This window comes from Helicoverpa zea, chromosome 22 (genome assembly GCF_022581195.2).
Source record: "Helicoverpa zea isolate HzStark_Cry1AcR chromosome 22, ilHelZeax1.1, whole genome shotgun sequence".
NCBI lineage: Eukaryota > Metazoa > Arthropoda > Insecta > Lepidoptera > Noctuidae > Helicoverpa > Helicoverpa zea.
This window is the reverse complement of record NC_061473.1, coordinates 6,870,312-6,887,627: the sequence shown is the minus strand read 5'-3', so window position 1 is coordinate 6,887,627 and position 17,316 is coordinate 6,870,312. Positions and strand designations below refer to the sequence as shown.

The following is a 17,316-nucleotide window of genomic DNA, read 5'->3' as shown; positions in this document are numbered from 1 at the left end:
ACATTGAACGAGACCAAAGATTGAATTATATTATAACTAAATTAATAAAAGGAGAAATTAGTCTAAGTCTATGCTTAGAAAAACTGTGTACGTACTTATGACTAATTTATAGTTATGGATAATCTGCTGTGTTGTAATTTTAATATTTTATTTCTCTTTTTTATATTTTTTGATATTGATAGTTTTTTTTTTTTTTTTTTTTCATTTTGTATTTACAATATAAGTTAATTTTTAATTACTTTTTAAATTGTGATTTTATTGTTGTTGTTTAAGTATTATTATATACATACTATAAATATATATACATAATATATTATACCTATGCTGTGATGTTTAATCAAAAAATCTGTGATTATTTTGTACGTTTTTTAGTCATGTGTTGATTCCAAACTTTGATCTGTGATTTTAAATTATATTAATTATTTAGGTATAAACCATAGTATAACATTTTATTTGTTAAACATTGAAAAGATTAGTATGCGTGATTTACAATATATATATTACACTTTTTTAACTCCACATGCAGTTTTATTTCAATGTTCACTATTAAATCCCAAGGCATTATTGAAGTTTTAAGAAAAAATATTCATTTAAATATTTTATAAACTTAGGAGTGCTGACAGTACTTTTAACTAACCAACAATCGGGGGCGAGTTGGAGTATCTAATAATTTAAGGGGCGAGTTGATGCACTTATGCCCGTTTTCACCAACAATCTCTTAATCTAAGTGCCACTTAGAATAAGGGCTCTCCCAATTTTGACATAAATAACTATGGATAAGGGATACCTACACTTTGGTGAAAACGAAATTCTTATTAAGTGTTCCGTAAATGCTCTTAGGGGATCCCTAAATTTAGGTATTTGTTGGTGAAAATGGGCATTAGGCAATCAGGGGCGAGATCCAAGGGGCGAGCTGAGCCTACACCCGACAAAAATATAAAATTCTTTAATGAATACCAGCGGAACGAGTGTCTTTGGGATCTAAAACACCCTCTATATTAAAATAGAGAGGCGAGAGAGGCAGCCTACAAAGTTATTATGGAAACCACGGAAATGGGTAGGTACCGTGAAAGAAGTTGTAAGCAAAATTCGGATACTTCGTAATACTTATAACAAAGAATTATTGAAAAGATAAAAATGTACTAAGACGGGTATGGGAGCTAATGAGGTGTATGTGTCTGAAATACCATGGTTGATTCATATGGATTTTTTGAAAAACATTGATAGTTACACCAGAGAGAATACAGAAAATATGGTAAGATATTATTATTTTTATTTAATTTAATAAATCATTCTTTCTTGCCATTTGAAACGCCCTTGTCCAACAAAGTAGTCACTATAATGTTCTCTTATTCTGTGGGCATTCCTGGAATGGTTTCTACTAAAACTCCTGAGTGGCCTGAATGAACCTCTAATTATTTCTCCTGAGTTTGTATTTTCTTCATCAATCAACCCTGGTTGAATATAGGACGCTGATCTAGTTCTTAACCAATTGTGCAAAACACAACATGCCTTTATAATTTTGTCCACAGTTTCCGGCATTAAAGGAATAGGTTTTTCAAATATTCGGAATTTACTAACTAATACTCCAAAAGTGTTTTTTTTTTTGTATTAGAATGACACATTGTGTTTTCCATGACTGTGAAATACGTTTACAATGCCAAAGGAGATTAAGAACATTAAGAAAAAAAATGCGCAGATTCATCTAAAATTTTAATAATACAATATGGAAAATCGTCTAAACCAGGTCTCGTGTCTCTCCAAGATATCAAACTCATGTTAAATTCTGACCATGTAAAAGGATGTAGTAAAGTTTTTGAATTTATTTTCTCGTGTCCAGAAGCCAATTTCGAGGCGAATCATCTCTTAGCCATTATTCTCCGCGAAATTAATCGAGTGAATATAGAAATTCAGAAAGAAGATGGTCTGCTCAAAACTTTGCAAAAAATGAGACAAAATCCAATGTAATATTGGATAAAAGAAGCTGGCAAAGTAGCTGAAAATTTGGTGTTGACCCTATTGTGCAAAACAAACGAATTCCAAAACGAAAAAAAAAATCGACGAGATGTGTGAAGACGAATTGAATACTCCACAACCTGTTCAACTTTTTTCTAAAGAAATAATGATGGTATTTGATCGAATCATATCCGAAATTAAAAAGAGATTTGATTGTGCTACAAAAAAAAAAGATTCATATTTTTATTTGTTTTTTAATTTATATAGAGAGATCTATAAAAACCGATTACCAGGTTTTTTTTAATAATTTGTGGAACCGCAGATTGAAAAGTTACAGAGAGTTGAAGTTCAAAATTGATCAAAGTAACCCCGGTTTACGGTACTTCAGAAACTAATATGCAACTAACAACTAACTAACATGGTTGTTGTATGTTGTAAGTTTGTTTTGAATGAATTAATAACTCATTTTAATTTATATTTTTACAAGAAGACTGAGAACAGTTAGGAATACAAAAAACCGAGTTTCCTTACAAATACAGAAAAGGAATTACATAAAAAACTTGTTGCTGCAAGGATTAGGATAAGCAAAATGAAAAACAAAGTTAAAAAGCTGTCTGCTAATGTAAAAGCAGCAAAAAGATTGCATCAAATCCTGCAGTATTTGATATATTGTACAAGTACAGCAAAATAAGTATCTAATAAGTATGCAATGTCGAGAGGACCACAAAAAGGAAAACGGGTGACGGTTTACATTAAAGGAAAAAATTGCTTCCTTATCTATTTTCAAACAAAGTCCCACAGGATACAGATTTTTGCGAAAAAAAAATATTTTACCTGCTCAGCAAACACTTATTAAATTGGTACAGAAGTAACATAAAGCCTGGGATTAACAAAAATGTTTTCTCTCAATTGAAAAATAAAGCTGACAACATGAAATTAGAAGAAAAGCTATGTGTTGTTATGTTTGACGAAGTTTCTTTGAAGAATAAATCTTACTTATTATAATGAAAGAAATGATAAAATCACTGGTCTTGTTGACAATGGGCAAGAGAGGAAAAGTGAATTTGCAGATCACGCCCAAGCTTTTATGTTACGTGGTCTAATTTATAATTATAAGCAGGCAGTATCCTAGACATTTGCGTCAAGTGCTACTAAGGGACCTGAACTAGCTAAACAAATTAAGAAAATGACAAGAAACTTGCAAGAAGCTCAAAGTGGTTGCTACTATATGTGACCAGGGTACTAATAATAGACAGGCTCTCAACCTGTTGCTTAACGAGACAAGGGGAATTTATTTAAGAAACGGAGAAGAACCAAAAGATAATATAATTTTAATAAATGTTCAAGAAATTGTACCACTTTATTACCCACACCTTCTCAAAGGAATTCGAAACAACCTCATGACTAAAAATATAGAATACCTATACCATAGAAGGCGCCACCAAGGATACCACATTTTCTTAGCGACGACCAAGAAACAGCCCGAGTGAGTTGGTGTCGTCAAACTCTGCAGCGATTCGACCGAGGAGAGTCAAAGCAGGTCTATGATATAGTTAGTGGTAACGAGTCCTAGATTTACGCTTGCGATCCGGATTCTAAGCAGCAGTCAGCTGTCTAGGTCTCCCAAGACGAACCAAAACCGACCAAAGTCGTACGCTCGCAAAGCACTTTAAAAAAAATAGTTGCCTCGTCTGTGGCAAAGGGTGATCATGTCGCCACTATTGTACTAAAATATCGCGAGACGGTTACCGCTGACTCGTATACCACTGTTTGTTTGCCAAAAGTCAGCACCTAATAAAAAAATAAATAATCCAAGAAGTCGAATGATCCTGCACCATAATAATGTAACTTCGCACACCGCGCGTCAAACAAAGATGTTTTTGAGTTCCCAATATATTGAAATATTGGATCATCCACCTTACAGCTCTGACTTAAGCACTAATGATTTTATTACATTCCCCAAAATAAAGAAAAAATTTCGTGGTCTACCTTTCAGCACACCTGAAGAAGCTGTTGTGTGTGTGTGTGAACTTATACAAATCGGCCGTTTTGACTACCCCGACTTTGGAATGGAATAAATATTTAAAAACTGGTTTGAACGCATGCAAAAGTGCATTAAATATTGCTGATTATTTTTCCGACCCAAATATCGACCAATAGAATTGCACCATTCGACGTCACGTGGTACAACCTACATGGTATTATACTGAAAATTTTTTGAATATTTTCTCTGGTCGTTGCTACGTCAAACTGACAGGTTGTGGCCGACATTTGGGACGGAAAAATAATCTCCCGAATACCACACGAGCTTCATAATTATCTGGCATTTCCCTCAAGGTTCCCTGCAAACAAATAAAGTCGTCAAGTTTTTCAGGAAAAATCACTCGCGCTTCGCGCTCGTTATTTTTTAACTTTGCAACGAACCTATCGGAAAATACCCGATAATTTTGAAGCTCTTGTGGTATTATAAGTGAGTATTCTTAAGAAAACAATAAACGGTAATAACCTATTGGATTATCTATACTTATTTCAAACGACACAACACAACTTAAAAGGCAGCCCTCTAAAACTATAGATGATTGACCTGTTTTGTAACTGTGTTTTTTTTTTTTTAGATAAGAACATACTTCCCACAGAGTGCAAGGACACTGCTGATCTGCTGCTGTTTACGGACACCATATTTGACTCAATGAATGGCAGTCAACAGAAAAATAAGAACGCCAAGCATTTACTAGGCCCAGCAACGCTGAACTCGGCACATCACAAAATATGGCTTGAGGGTGTACAAATATTTCAATCCATGAAATTTGTAGCTAGTAACGGTAAGAAACAATCAATTCCTTCCGTTACCAATTGGGTGTGGACACTGAACGGGATTCAAACGCTATTAAAAAAACTACAAAATTATTTTAATGTGTCGTCAATATACACACACCGGCACAATTAGAGGAACACAAAAAAAAAAGACGTTTTTTTTTATTTCTTATGAGAATATTTACAAGTGGCTCCTTTATTTTATTTATTACCCTCTTATGACATACCCTTTTGAGACTTTTTGACATCCCTCAATAATTTAACAGAAATTGGACCCTCATAAGTGTTTGTTGACAATTAGGGCGTTTAAGTGTTTTGGATAAGAAATTTGTTTATGCAGTCAATGGTGGCCCTAGCTCACTTTGTTGTTGTTACTTGGAGAATTAACATTGTATTGCATCGAAAATGAGTGATTTGCCCGCAACTGAGTGCCTAGTGCGAGTTGAACAAAATTTTGCGAATGACTTCACTGTCGAGTTTAGCGAGTCAACTTCAAACGAACCGAATGCAATATTTAAGCGAGTGCGAGTTGCCATCTCGCAAATTACTCGCATCACGTTTCCTCACGGCGAATAGCGATGATCATTTTTATTAGGTTGGTGTTCCGTTCGCTTGGTGGGATAAACCTACCAAATTTAGAAAGACGTCATTTTAGCATGTAATCGTATGGGACGACTGTCTTTCAAAATTTTTGGGGTTATTGTTTGACGCGACGCCCGAAAAAAGTTTTTAGTTGTTTTAAATTAATTAATTTAAAATGAAGACAAGTTCTTGTCTAGCACCTGGAGTGCTAGGGAAGCTTATATATTTCTATGAGTCAGAACCTCATATCTATCTTTAGTTAATGCTGACTTGTGAACTATTGAAGAGTGGTCTGACAAATTTGGATTAGTTGTTAACACCGGCAAATGTCAGGCCATCCTTATAGGCAGCTCCGGTTACCTAAACCGTTTGGACACTAATTCTTTAACACCCATCGTCTTCAATAGTTCAACAATAGGCTTAACGCAACAGGTGAAGGATTTGGGGTTGCTGATTGACAGCAACTTCAGTTGGTCAAAGCAGGTTAGCCAGGTAAGTCAAAGGGTTACTCTAACGCTGCGATCTCTCTACAGGTTCAAGCATTTCCTTCCTATCAGTACTAAAACTACTTTGGTACAGTCTCTTGTGCTTCCTATCATTGACTATGCTGATGTTTGCTACTCGGATCTATCTCAAGAACTTCTCAACAAAATGGATCGTCTTCTCAATAACTGCATACGCTTTATTTTCGGCCTTCGTAAATATGATCACGTTTCCTCTTTTCGTTCTCAGCTTAAATGGCTGCCTATTCGTCATAGAAGATCCCTTAGATCTCTCTGTATGCTCTTCTCTATTCTCAACGATCCCTGTGCTCCTGATTATCTTCAAAATTACTTTAAGTTATTGGGCAGTTCTCATAGCCGTAACCTGCGTTCCTCTGAGAATTTGTTGCTCGAAATTCCATGTCACCGCACCGGATTTATGGCTAATTCTTTTGCTGTATCAGCAATTAAACTCTGGAACGCTCTTCCCCTTGACATAAAAAAGGCACCCAGTAAGTATTCCTTTAAGCGTAAAGTTCGCCATCATTATTTAAACTCCTTACCTAATTGAGTCGTCGTCACTCTTATTGATTTGATATTTTATTTTTATGTTGTATGTATAATATATATTTATATATTATTATGTATTAAGTATTTATGTATTGTAATATGTTTTTATTTATCTATTCATGACTTTCTCTTTTCTTTTTTTTTTTTTTTGTACTACCTATTTATTTTCTCCCTTTAACCCGATGGTTGACTGGTAGAGAATGCCTTGAGGCATTAAGTCCGCCAATGTACCTATTTTGTACATAAAGTATAAATAAATAAATAAATAAATAAACCTCAGTTACTTGTTCTAAATACACACTGCACATTTTTTGGGATACGTGCTTTGCTTCTCTAATTGGCCTTTGATAGGATCCAGTGGCAAAAAATAATAAAGCGGTAAGCACCTGCAAATAAAAGAAGGAGAAAGTTTCTTCAATCATATACATACCTAGTTTTGTTTTGGAAATTGATATTGTAACTTACATGAATTGATAAATAGGTACCTTATGTTCCAAGGAAACACGTAGAGTGGATTTTAGATTTGTGCTTTGTCTCAGTTAACTGCACAAGAACTTAAAAATCTTCTTGGACAATCTATATCTATGTCTAAATTGCGTCTCCGTGAGGTGAACTAACGAATTAAAAAATGCGCAAGCCCTTGCCCCAATTCTGGCGCTTTTGTTGCGTTCATCTTGGGCCTTTGCGGCCGCAAACATCCTCCGAGCAAAGAAAAAGCGTCCTGCCATATTTTTGGTATTATTTTCACTAAATAAAAACTTAATTGTTGATATACGAATATCTCCTCACTTCACTTTCACCACAAAAATCTTCGTGAGAACTTTTTGGTTAAATTCGATCGCGTTTGTATTTATTTACTATTCGATCTGTCAAAATCTGAATCTCGCACTCGCATCACGGCAGAAATAAACCAATCCCGTGCCTGTCACGTTCACTTGAGAGTCCGAGCGATTCGATTTCGAAAATTTGTAAACTGGCACTCGCTACTTTAGGTTCCAATTTTTGACACTAGGCGGAGCTGTTTTTGTTCCATACAAATCTTAGTATACGCGCTCTCATGTGAGTCCGTAAATAAATTCACGAAAACTCGCACTAAGCACTCTGATGTCGCCAGAGCTGTGACAATGATCGAGGAAGGTCACACATACCGTTCAGTGAGTCGAAGGTTGGGTGTGTCCGTATCTGTGATCCACCGTAATGTTAAACGGTACAGGCAGACGGGGTCTTACGTGCGGAGGCGGGGACAAGGCAGAAATCGTGCAACCAGTGCCGTAGATGACCGTTTTATAAGGGTGCAAACTTTGAGAAATCGTCGTCAAACTGCAGTTCAGACCCGAAATCTTTTAGAAGAAGTGCGTAATGTGCATATTAGTGAACGAACAGTAAGAAGACGGTTAAATGATGCCGGTTTAAAGTCATACGTGCCAGCTAAAGCGCCCAAGCTTGAGGTATGCCATCGAGTTGCAAGACTAGCGTTTGCTCGTCAACACCAAAATTGGTCTGAAGAATGGAGTCATGTTTTATTCTCTGATGAAAGCCGATTTTGTGTCAATTTCATCGACGGAAGGGAAAGGATGTGGAGGCATCGAGGAGAACGCTACCATCAAGCAAATTTTACCGAAACGGTGTCATACGGTGGAGGGTCCGTTATGGTATGGGGTGGCATTACTTTGTCCGCACGCACGGCTTTAGTCATCATCGATGGAGGTTCTCTGACTGCACATCGATACATTACAGAGATCTTAGAACCCCATGTAATGCCATTTGCCCCATTCATTGGCGAAAATTTTGTGTTTATGCACGATAATGCACGGCCCCATACTGCACGCGTGGTTACCGAATACCTTAGCGAAATCGGAATTACCCAAATGAACTGGCCAGCACGATCACCAGACATGAATCCAATAGAGCATGTCTGGGACATGATTGGGCGAAGGGTAAGAGCGAAAATTCCACCTCCCAGGAATGTTGAAGAGCTAAAGTTGGCGCTGGTCGAAGAGTGGGTCAACTTACCCCAAGAAATGATCGCGAATGTCATCATGAGTATGGGCAGACGCATTCAAGCATTAATTAGAGCCCGCGGGGGCAATACAAGGTATTAATTAAGTTTTTTTTAAAGATTTCCCCCACTAATTTAATTTTTACAATTGTTTAGAAAATTTTAAGATTCTCATTATTTGTTATTTTACTGTATTTTTACCAATTTTATTAATGTTTACTCCTAGTTTTAGTTGTGTTATACGTGTAACATGTAAACAAGCTCGAATTAAGTGAAAAAATTGCATTAAAAGCTATTATTTTAAAATAAAACTGTATTTTTTTTGTGTTCCTCTAATTGTGCCGGTGTGTGTAGTTGCGGCATCTGAATCAGGACCCCCTGGAAAATTTCTTTTGGGCAGTGAGAAGCCAAGGGTAATCCTACCTGCGACCAATTTGAGTCGGCTTTCGCCAGATTATTAATAAATAATTTAATCATTGTCCACACCCGCAGAAACTGCGAAAAAGACTTTTGTGATGATCCAAAGCGTGCACAGATTGCTGCACTGATTTTACTTCAAAAAATATAATACATTAAATATAGGGAATTCGCAGACCGACGATGGCTTTGCACTCCCAGCATAAACCTAATAGAGGTGATTTCGAATATTCAGGATTTAATTAATGAAATGAAAAATGAACACATCAATGAGTATGTTTATTTGTTTGATTCTATAAACTGCAAAAATATTAATAAAATATTAGCTGGGAGAAAAGACGTTGATGACTGTGAGGACAAATTGCAAACAAAAGCAAAAAAGCTAAGTGATTATAAAAAACACAAACTAGATTTTTAGCCTTTAGTTCTATTCTACAGTAATCTTTCACTACATGACATATTTAAAACTTGTAGTAGACAACAGAAGAACAGAGTAACACTATCTACTACATAATACAAGTTTTTAAATGGTAGAGTTGAGGAATGCTTTTTAAAGCGCCCAACAATCTATATCAAGTAGCACTCGAGCAACTGTCGTCGATGCATAACATCATCATTAATAATTGCGGCTTATACATTGATGAAAAATATCCTTTTTTGGGTGCTACACCTGACGGGATCACCACCAGTGATAATGTTAGTGGATATAAAATGTCCTATTGCACCATTTAAAAATGACATAAAAGATACAATACAAAATAAAAAAATTATGGTGAAAAAAATAATGGTGAGGTGGTTATTAACCAAAGATCGGATTGGTAATTTCAGATCCAAGGCCAAATACATATTGCAAAAAAAGATGAAAAATATCCTTTTTTGGGTGCTACACCTAACGGGATCACCACTAGTGATAATGTTAGTGGATATAAAATGTCCTATTGCACCATTTAAAAATGGCATAAAAGATACAATACAAAATGAAAAAACGCATGTTTATAGAAAAAACTAATGGTGAGGTGGTTATTAACCAAAGATCGGATTGGTATTGTCAGATCCAATTGCAAAAAAAAATATAATTATATATACTGATAATTGCGCAGCTCAAAACAAAAACTGGGCATTTGTTTTCTAGTTTACATGGTTAATAGCGTGACCATTGCCACAGAAACCATAACAATAAAATATTTCGAGCCAGGACACACTTTTATGTCGGCGGATCACTTTCACCATCAGGTGGAAATGACTATGAAATACGAGAAAATTTACGATTATGATGATTTTGTAGATTCTCTTAAAAGATCCAATGCTAAAAATAATACCGTGAAGACTATGAACGTAAACGATTTTTTTTTATTTTAGCGACGTGTCGTCCCAACATAAGATAAAAAACACAGTGCCCAGAGTATATTTGAAAGATGTGATGTCAGTCAAAGCTGAGAAAGGTCAATTCTCAATAAAGTACAAAGACAGTCAGGCAGAGTGGAAAATTCTGGACTTCCTTAAAATGAAAATAATTAAAAATAAATCTTTTCCGGAAGTCTCAAGTAAAATGTCAGTTAGAGGGGTCAGCAAAGAAAGAAAAGCCGAAATAATAGCCAAACTATTACCTTTAATGATATCTTGGACCTTTTATTCGCAAACACCTCAGTGGCGACGAGGATAAACCTATTAAACAAAATAGCATAATACTGTGAAAGTCATCATGTCGATCGGAAATATTTCCGAATTTAATGTGAGGTCAGGCAATTTCACCTCATACGTAGAACGTCTGGGAATGTTTTTTAAGGTAAATAAGATAAAGGAAGAATTATGGCTACCTACTTCAATAGCAGTAACGGGCGATGAAGCGTATGAATTGCTTAGTAATTTGACGAGCCCGGAGAAGCCGTGCGAAAAAACTTATATGTCAGTGGTAAAAATTTTGACAGATCACCTTCAACCGAGTCCATCGTTCATGGCGGAAAGATTTCGTTTCCGCCAAAGACGGCAACATGAAGGTGAATCTGTTTTACAATACATATCGGACTTAAAAAAACTTTCAAAATATTGCGAATTTAAGGCCGTGTTAGAAGAAAATTTACGGGACCAGCTTGTTTGCGGGCTAAGGAATCAACCATTTAAAAGACCCAATACAAAATAAAAAAATGCATTTTTATAGAAAAAAACTAATGGTGAGGTGGTTATTAACCAACGATAAGATTGGTAATTTCAGATCCAAAGCCAACTACATACTGCAAAAAGATAGCTGTTTATTGGGTATATGGTATGGCGATAATAAAATAAAAACTGAAATTATTAAAAAGGATGACGCGTTCTGGAAAAAAGAGATGGAACCCAAAGTTGTTAAAATTCTATTACGACTGTCTTCTTCCCGAACTTGTCGACCCCAGGCGCACTAGGAATAAGCCTATTCGTGATCCGGATTACGTGATTGTTCGTAACAATACGAAGTCTGTGCCAGATACTTGCAACGAGCAAGTAGAAAAAGCAACTATTTCGGGAAAGGAAAATGCTGATTGAAATCAACAATCAATTATAACATAAACACGGACGGACAACCAGTTATTTGGAATAATATAAAAGTGTTAATGATGAAGAAAGAGAAACCTTTAAGTATTTCTTACAAAACTTCATACAAGGATTATTGTTACCAGGAAATTGAAGTAAGAAACAAAAGGAAGAAGATGAACCTGGTAACAGAAATTTCACTAAAAAAAGCATACACGGAAAGGCAGGATCTCAACAAAAAGAGGGATTTAAGAGATCTTATCACTAAAGGACTTATCCCTCCTTTTAAGCAAATTTTTATAATTCCATAATTAATTAGATTTACTTAGTTGAAATTTTTATGAAATGCTTAGTATAGATTTGGTATTTTAGTAGTGATGATACTATTAAATATACTTTGTCCTTTGAACCTACGTCGCGCAGCGTGTCATGCTCCTCTACAGATCTTCTTAGAGATGATGAGGGCACTCATCTTAAGTCAGCTGAGCGACAGGCGCTCGCTGATGTCCTTACTTGACACGCACACATTTTCAGAGCAGGGGGAGGTCCGACTCCATATGCAGAGCACCACATCGAGACGGGGGATCACCCGCCTATTGCAGTCCCTCCGTATCGCCTAAATCTAACTGCTTCAATTTACATTACTTATATATATATGTATTTATTTATTTAGTCTATTTATGCCGAAACAGCGTTTAAGTCTTGTAGTTCCGGCTAGGACGCGTGGTGGGTCAGCGCTGAAAACCAGCGCTGTTGTCTCGTGCCTGCGTGCGCGAGACACAGCATTTATGCTGAGCCCTGTCCCTTTCACGCACGAGTGACGCAATTGCAGCGTTTTTTTTTTCTTTTTATGTTCATTGTTTGTTTGTTTTGTCCCTTATTTATTTATTTGTTTCTTGCGTCATTCGTGTTTGAAATGAATTTCTTTCTTTCTTTCTAATATATTTCAAGCGGGTGTAGCATGTATTTTGAGTTTATATGGAGCTCCAGCAAAAAATAAAGATTTAAATACGTGGAGGTTCAACTCTTTCATAAAAGGAACGGCCAAAAATACAAGTGTTCTATTGTCATCATTAGGTACCTCCTACAACAGATGCAGCATTTGAACACCTGAAAAGACTGTAGGTACTTGCAAATCCAGATATGACTAGGAAATGACCCCATCATACATCCCAGTAACAATGAATCATTCTCCAGCTCCAGATAATCTATTGCAAATGTTATTTTGTTACAGTAAAAAGGGATGCGGAGCTGCTTGTGGTGTCGTAAAAGTGGCTTATACTGTAGTGTAGCATGTTTACAGTGCAACCAAAATAGTTGTTCGAATACTCAACCTATTATTGAAATAAATGAAGTCGAAGAAAATATGTATACAGTTGTACATGCCCCTAAACGATAATTTAAGGAACTTGTGGTTGTCATTCCTAATTCCTACAAACCCTTACTTACTTGGACTCACTAAAAATCAGTTAAGAAACAAATTTGTTTGTAACAAGCATTTTGATAGAACACAGTCGATTTACGCGGACAGAGATACTGCACGGCGTTCCACTTAGTACCGAGGGTAAGTTTCGCCAGCTATATTTATCAGGATTAGCCTACAAAATGTCTCTTCATGAAAGTAGTGAATAGCGCCCTTCATACACTCACTCTATCGCACGTGAAACAGCAACAGTGCGCGAAAGAGCGCGCGTATAAAGTAAGTGAAAGAGAAAGGTAAAGACCACGCGCCGCGCTCAGCAGTCGCGCACGCAATCGTGTTTCCTCCGGTCGCCTGTTAATCATAATTCTTTCGCGTATGACAAGATGGCGGACATACGCACGTGGAGTAAGGCCCGCCGCTGACTGCAACTTTTTGTCAACGTGACTTTTTGTCACTTAGTCAAGTGCAATGAAAACTATACTGAGTGCGCTCATTATGGTGACGTGACAAAAAGTTGCAGCGACAGGCAGCACCGGAGTGACGTGACTGTCACTCGCCCTGTACATTACTATGGGAGTCCGCTCACTGGTGACTTTTTGTCACTCAGCCTGCGCCGCGCGTTCGGAGCAGACGTATTTTTAAAGATGTCGTCTTCTTTGCAAGAGGAAGAAATTGACAATGAATTATTAATAGAGGAGATAGAGAAGAGGCCTGCATTATATACAAAAAATTTAAAACAATATTCTGATCAAATTTTAAAACGAAGATTATGGGATGAAATTGTATTACACTTATTTCCAACAAGAAGTTTATCACAGGAACAAAAAGAAAACGCAGGTAATTTTATTAGCGTTTATTATACTTATTTATAATTATTACATTAAATTAGGGCGATAGGCAATTATAGTTCTTGCATAGGTTAGGTATAGGTATCAGTAGAGCGTTGCGGAATTATTATTTACCCACATTGACATAAGACTGAAAGGAGACGTTTCAAAATGTATGGAGCCCGGCCCAAAAAAAATATTTCAAACAATTTTCAATGATCCAATTAATTTAATTTGGCTTTATTTGGCTCTAAAACACAAAAATATACACATGAGATTGCAATACACATCAAAAAACCATCATAGCTGTAAGGTTAATACCATATACTGGCGGTTCTACCGCCAATGTCCGCTCGACAATGCTGCTACACACCATCAAACTATACAGATTGTACTTAGCTGTATATAGTTCATTTCATCATGGACCCTCCAGTAAACCTTGCAAAATGACTCAAAAGCGGAAAACCGTCCTTTTAGTTTCAAGTGGCGGTTTGACGCTGCATGCGGCGATTGTATAAGGTGATATAAAAATATCTGCCATGGCTGCAATGGGAGACAGTATTGCGTGCATACATCATTAGTAAAGATTATTACTTATTGAGCATAATATGTCTCATATTTTTTTTTACCAGTAGAAATTGCGTACAAGTTTGAGATTATTTATTCGCAAGAGATCATCTCGCAGTCTAAATTTAACTATTCCGGTCTTCACTATTGTTGTCTACATACACAATACTATCTCCCGTTGAAGCCGTGGCAGATATTTTTAAAGCACCTTATATTTCTCCCGCCTGTAAACCGCAGCGGTAAACCGCGCAGTTTAGTATGCAGCAAACAACTTTTATATTAAATAGTATCTCCGGACGGCGGACGAAATGCCCGTACTATAGTATGGGCCTAAGCTACCGTCATGGTGGTTGATTAATGACATTTGACGTGTTTATTTTTCTTAATTGTCAAATCCATGGATTGTTGTCATTTTTTGGTAACAGAGTATATAAAATGGCGAGACGCCATATTGAAAGTCAATAAAACTTATTAATAAATAATAAATTATAACAAGAAAAGTATGCATTTAAGCAAATGATCTCTATTTTTCCCGAATTCCATAGATTTTTCTGGATAAGGGTTGGCCCAAAAGGCGATTCCGTGCTGCCAGATGTGGTCCAACCCTTACTGTACATGTAGTGGGTCGGATTTGAAACATCTCCTTTAAATGAATTATGCGTGTGCACTTGTGACTATTGTTATCATAAGTTACATATTTAGTTATATTTTTTCATATTGCCACGGTACGGATCCTTGTGGTGAAATAAAATAAGAAGTAAAATAATTTCTTATATTGACACAGGACATGTTTCGATGCCACTGATTTGTTGACGTATTGCTTAGCGTACATTCGTACGCGGTATCTGTGAATTGAATTCCATCTTTAACGCGTACATAGTTATGTAATATACAGCAAGCCATTACAATCTTATCACAAAATTCTACGTTAACATCGATAGGTCTGTGTAGAATTCTCCATTTATTACACAGTATTCCAAAAGTGCATTCCACCATTCGACGTGCTCGTGTATGTCTATAGTTAAAGATTCTTTTAGCAACTGTAAGTCCTCTCTTGGAAAACGGTCGTAAGATATTTTTCGACAAACCAAAGGCTTCATCACCTACAATGCAAAAAGGCATTATTTTTCCATTTTCATCATTAGGCAGACTTCGTCCAATCGGAATATTTAATAAATTCCCTTGAAGCCTTCTGCCAGTATTCGATTTTTTTAAAATCGTCGAGTCGCTTGCGCTTCCTTGTGATCCGACGTCAATGTAGATGAATTTATAATCTGCGTCTACCCATGCCATCAAAACCATAGAGAAATATTTTTTATAATTAAAATAATCAGATCCACCGTACTTTGGATTCGTTATTCTAACATGTTTACCATCGACGGCGCCGATAATATTAGGAAAGTTAGTACGCTCGTAAAACTGATCAGCAATTTTATACCAGTCTTCTTCATTTTTTTCTGCCATGTACAGAGGTTGCAATGCTTCCCATATAGATTGGCACGTTGAATTTACAATATTACGAAGTGTTGTGGCTCCAATTAGGTATTCAAAAGATAATGCATTGAAACTTGCACCACTTGCTAAATACCTGTAAATATAAGAATAATATTTTTTACAGTTAAAGTGATACAACGTCGTTGGAAAAATTTAAGAGCTTGTTTTTCGAGGGAGCTTCGTTGCCAAAAAGACGTAAAATCAGGGCAAGCTGCACCTAAACGAAAACGATACGTGTACTTTGATAAGCTACTGTTTTTGGTACCTTCTATGGAGGCAGGGAGAGAAACCTCAAGTAATGTGCCATCGCTTGACGAAGAAACAATTAGTGAGAACGATTCTTCTACACCAGGAATAACACAACCAACACGAGAAAAGAAGAAGAATAAAAGTTACGAAGAATCTTTATTAGAAATATTAAGAGACAAAACAAACCACCAAAACATCCAGACACTACCAGACCCAGATAATTATTTCGCATTATCTTTGGTTCCATTATTAAAGTCTATTCCACCAGGCCAGAAAATTGATGCACAGATTGCGATTTTAAACACCCTGAAATATTATACCCAATCTTCTAATAGCTTTACTAATTACAATTCTACAGCTGCAACATATATTCTTCCTCAACCACAACAACCTCGAATAATTTCGCAACAGCTTATATCCCCAGCCCAACCAGCACCACCTCGTATACTTCTTCAGCCAATAATATCTACAACCCAACCACAATCTCAACCACCACCACCACCACCTAGCGTACTTTCACAACAATGTTTTAATCCCTCTGCACCCTCTACATCTACTCAATCTTTTTATGATATTTCTCCTCCGCGGTCGAACGAAACTGTGCAATCATATGTGTCAAATTACTCTTTAGATGATTGTGATATTGCAAATTTGTATGCCTCCGAATAAAGATTTTTTGTTTAAATAAATAATTGATGTAGTTTTTGTTACTTACCTCAAAGTTACCGTTAACCTTTCTTCTGCTGGAATAGCTTTCCGAAATCTTGTATCTTGATGTGTAATCACAGGACCTACCAAAGCCAGCAACTCATCGAAAGAGTTTATAGACATACGAAAATAATTAAAAAACTTTGGTGGGTATTGACGCAATTCAGAATATATAGTGTAGAATTTTCCTTTGAATAATCTTTCCGTGTATAAAGGGTGCACCCAGTAGCGTTTTTTCCGTTTCATTTTTCTTCTATGTATTTCAAGAGCGCAAATCACGGCAACCTCGTTGAAGTCCATAGCAGAAATGAACGCGATTTGTCACCCAAGAACAGTTTCAGTGAGCGCATCGTGGGTGACAGCAGGTGACAGTAACAATAAGTCACGGTGACAAAAAGTTGCAGTCAGCGGCGGGCCTAAAGAGTTAATTACTATATACAAGTCTTTTCCTTGCCTCTGGAAGATAAAGTCAGAAGAATACAAAAACAAAAACCTTAAGGATGAGGCTTATAAAAAAATTATTGACTTTTGTAAAGAAAAAGGTTTTGGTGACGCCAATCGTGATTTCGTAGTTAAGAAATTACAAAGTTTAAGGGGCTCGTTTCGAAAGGAGCTTAAGAAAGTTACGGACAGCCAGCGTAGTGGAAGAGGAACTGACGACGTGTACAAATCTTCCCTCTGGTACTTTGACTATATGCTCTTTACTAAGGACCAAGAAGT

The 17,316-nt window shown here is 36.4% G+C and overlaps 2 protein-coding genes across 2 annotated transcripts; one reads left to right on the top strand and one right to left on the bottom strand.

The window, feature by feature from the left end:
- Positions 1 to 13,180: 13,180 nt before the first annotated feature.
- Positions 13,181 to 16,580, top strand: LOC124641260. Its single transcript, XM_047179302.1, has 2 exons — positions 13,181 to 13,588; positions 15,764 to 16,580. The coding sequence occupies exons 1-2, from the start codon at positions 13,396 to 13,398 to the stop codon at positions 16,555 to 16,557; spliced, it is 987 nt and encodes a 328-aa protein (XP_047035258.1). The 5' UTR covers positions 13,181 to 13,395; the 3' UTR covers positions 16,558 to 16,580.
- On the bottom strand, positions 13,590 to 17,024 carry LOC124641250 (protein ALP1-like). Its single transcript, XM_047179292.1, has 2 exons — positions 16,604 to 17,024; positions 13,590 to 15,733 (listed from the first exon to the last, which is right to left on the bottom strand). Exons 1-2 carry the CDS (start codon positions 16,894 to 16,896, stop codon positions 14,848 to 14,850), a joined length of 1,179 nt encoding a protein of 392 aa, XP_047035248.1. The 5' UTR covers positions 16,897 to 17,024; the 3' UTR covers positions 13,590 to 14,847.
- Between the last annotated feature and the right edge of the window lie 292 nt (positions 17,025 to 17,316).

Bases quoted from the DNA above. Each gene is read 5' to 3' on its own strand.
- LOC124641260 (XM_047179302.1), top strand. From the start codon at position 13,396: ATGTCGTCTTCTTTGCAAGAGGAAGAAATTGACAATGAATTATTAATA. The intron at 13,589-15,763 runs GTAATTTTATTA...TATTTTTTACAG, and splicing joins GGAACAAAAAGAAAACGCAG to TTAAAGTGATACAACGTCGT.
- LOC124641250 (XM_047179292.1), bottom strand. From the start codon at position 16,896: ATGGACTTCAACGAGGTTGCCGTGATTTGCGCTCTTGAAATACATAGA. The intron at 15,734-16,603 runs GTAAGTAACAAA...TTATATTTACAG, and splicing joins AGGTTAACGGTAACTTTGAG to GTATTTAGCAAGTGGTGCAA.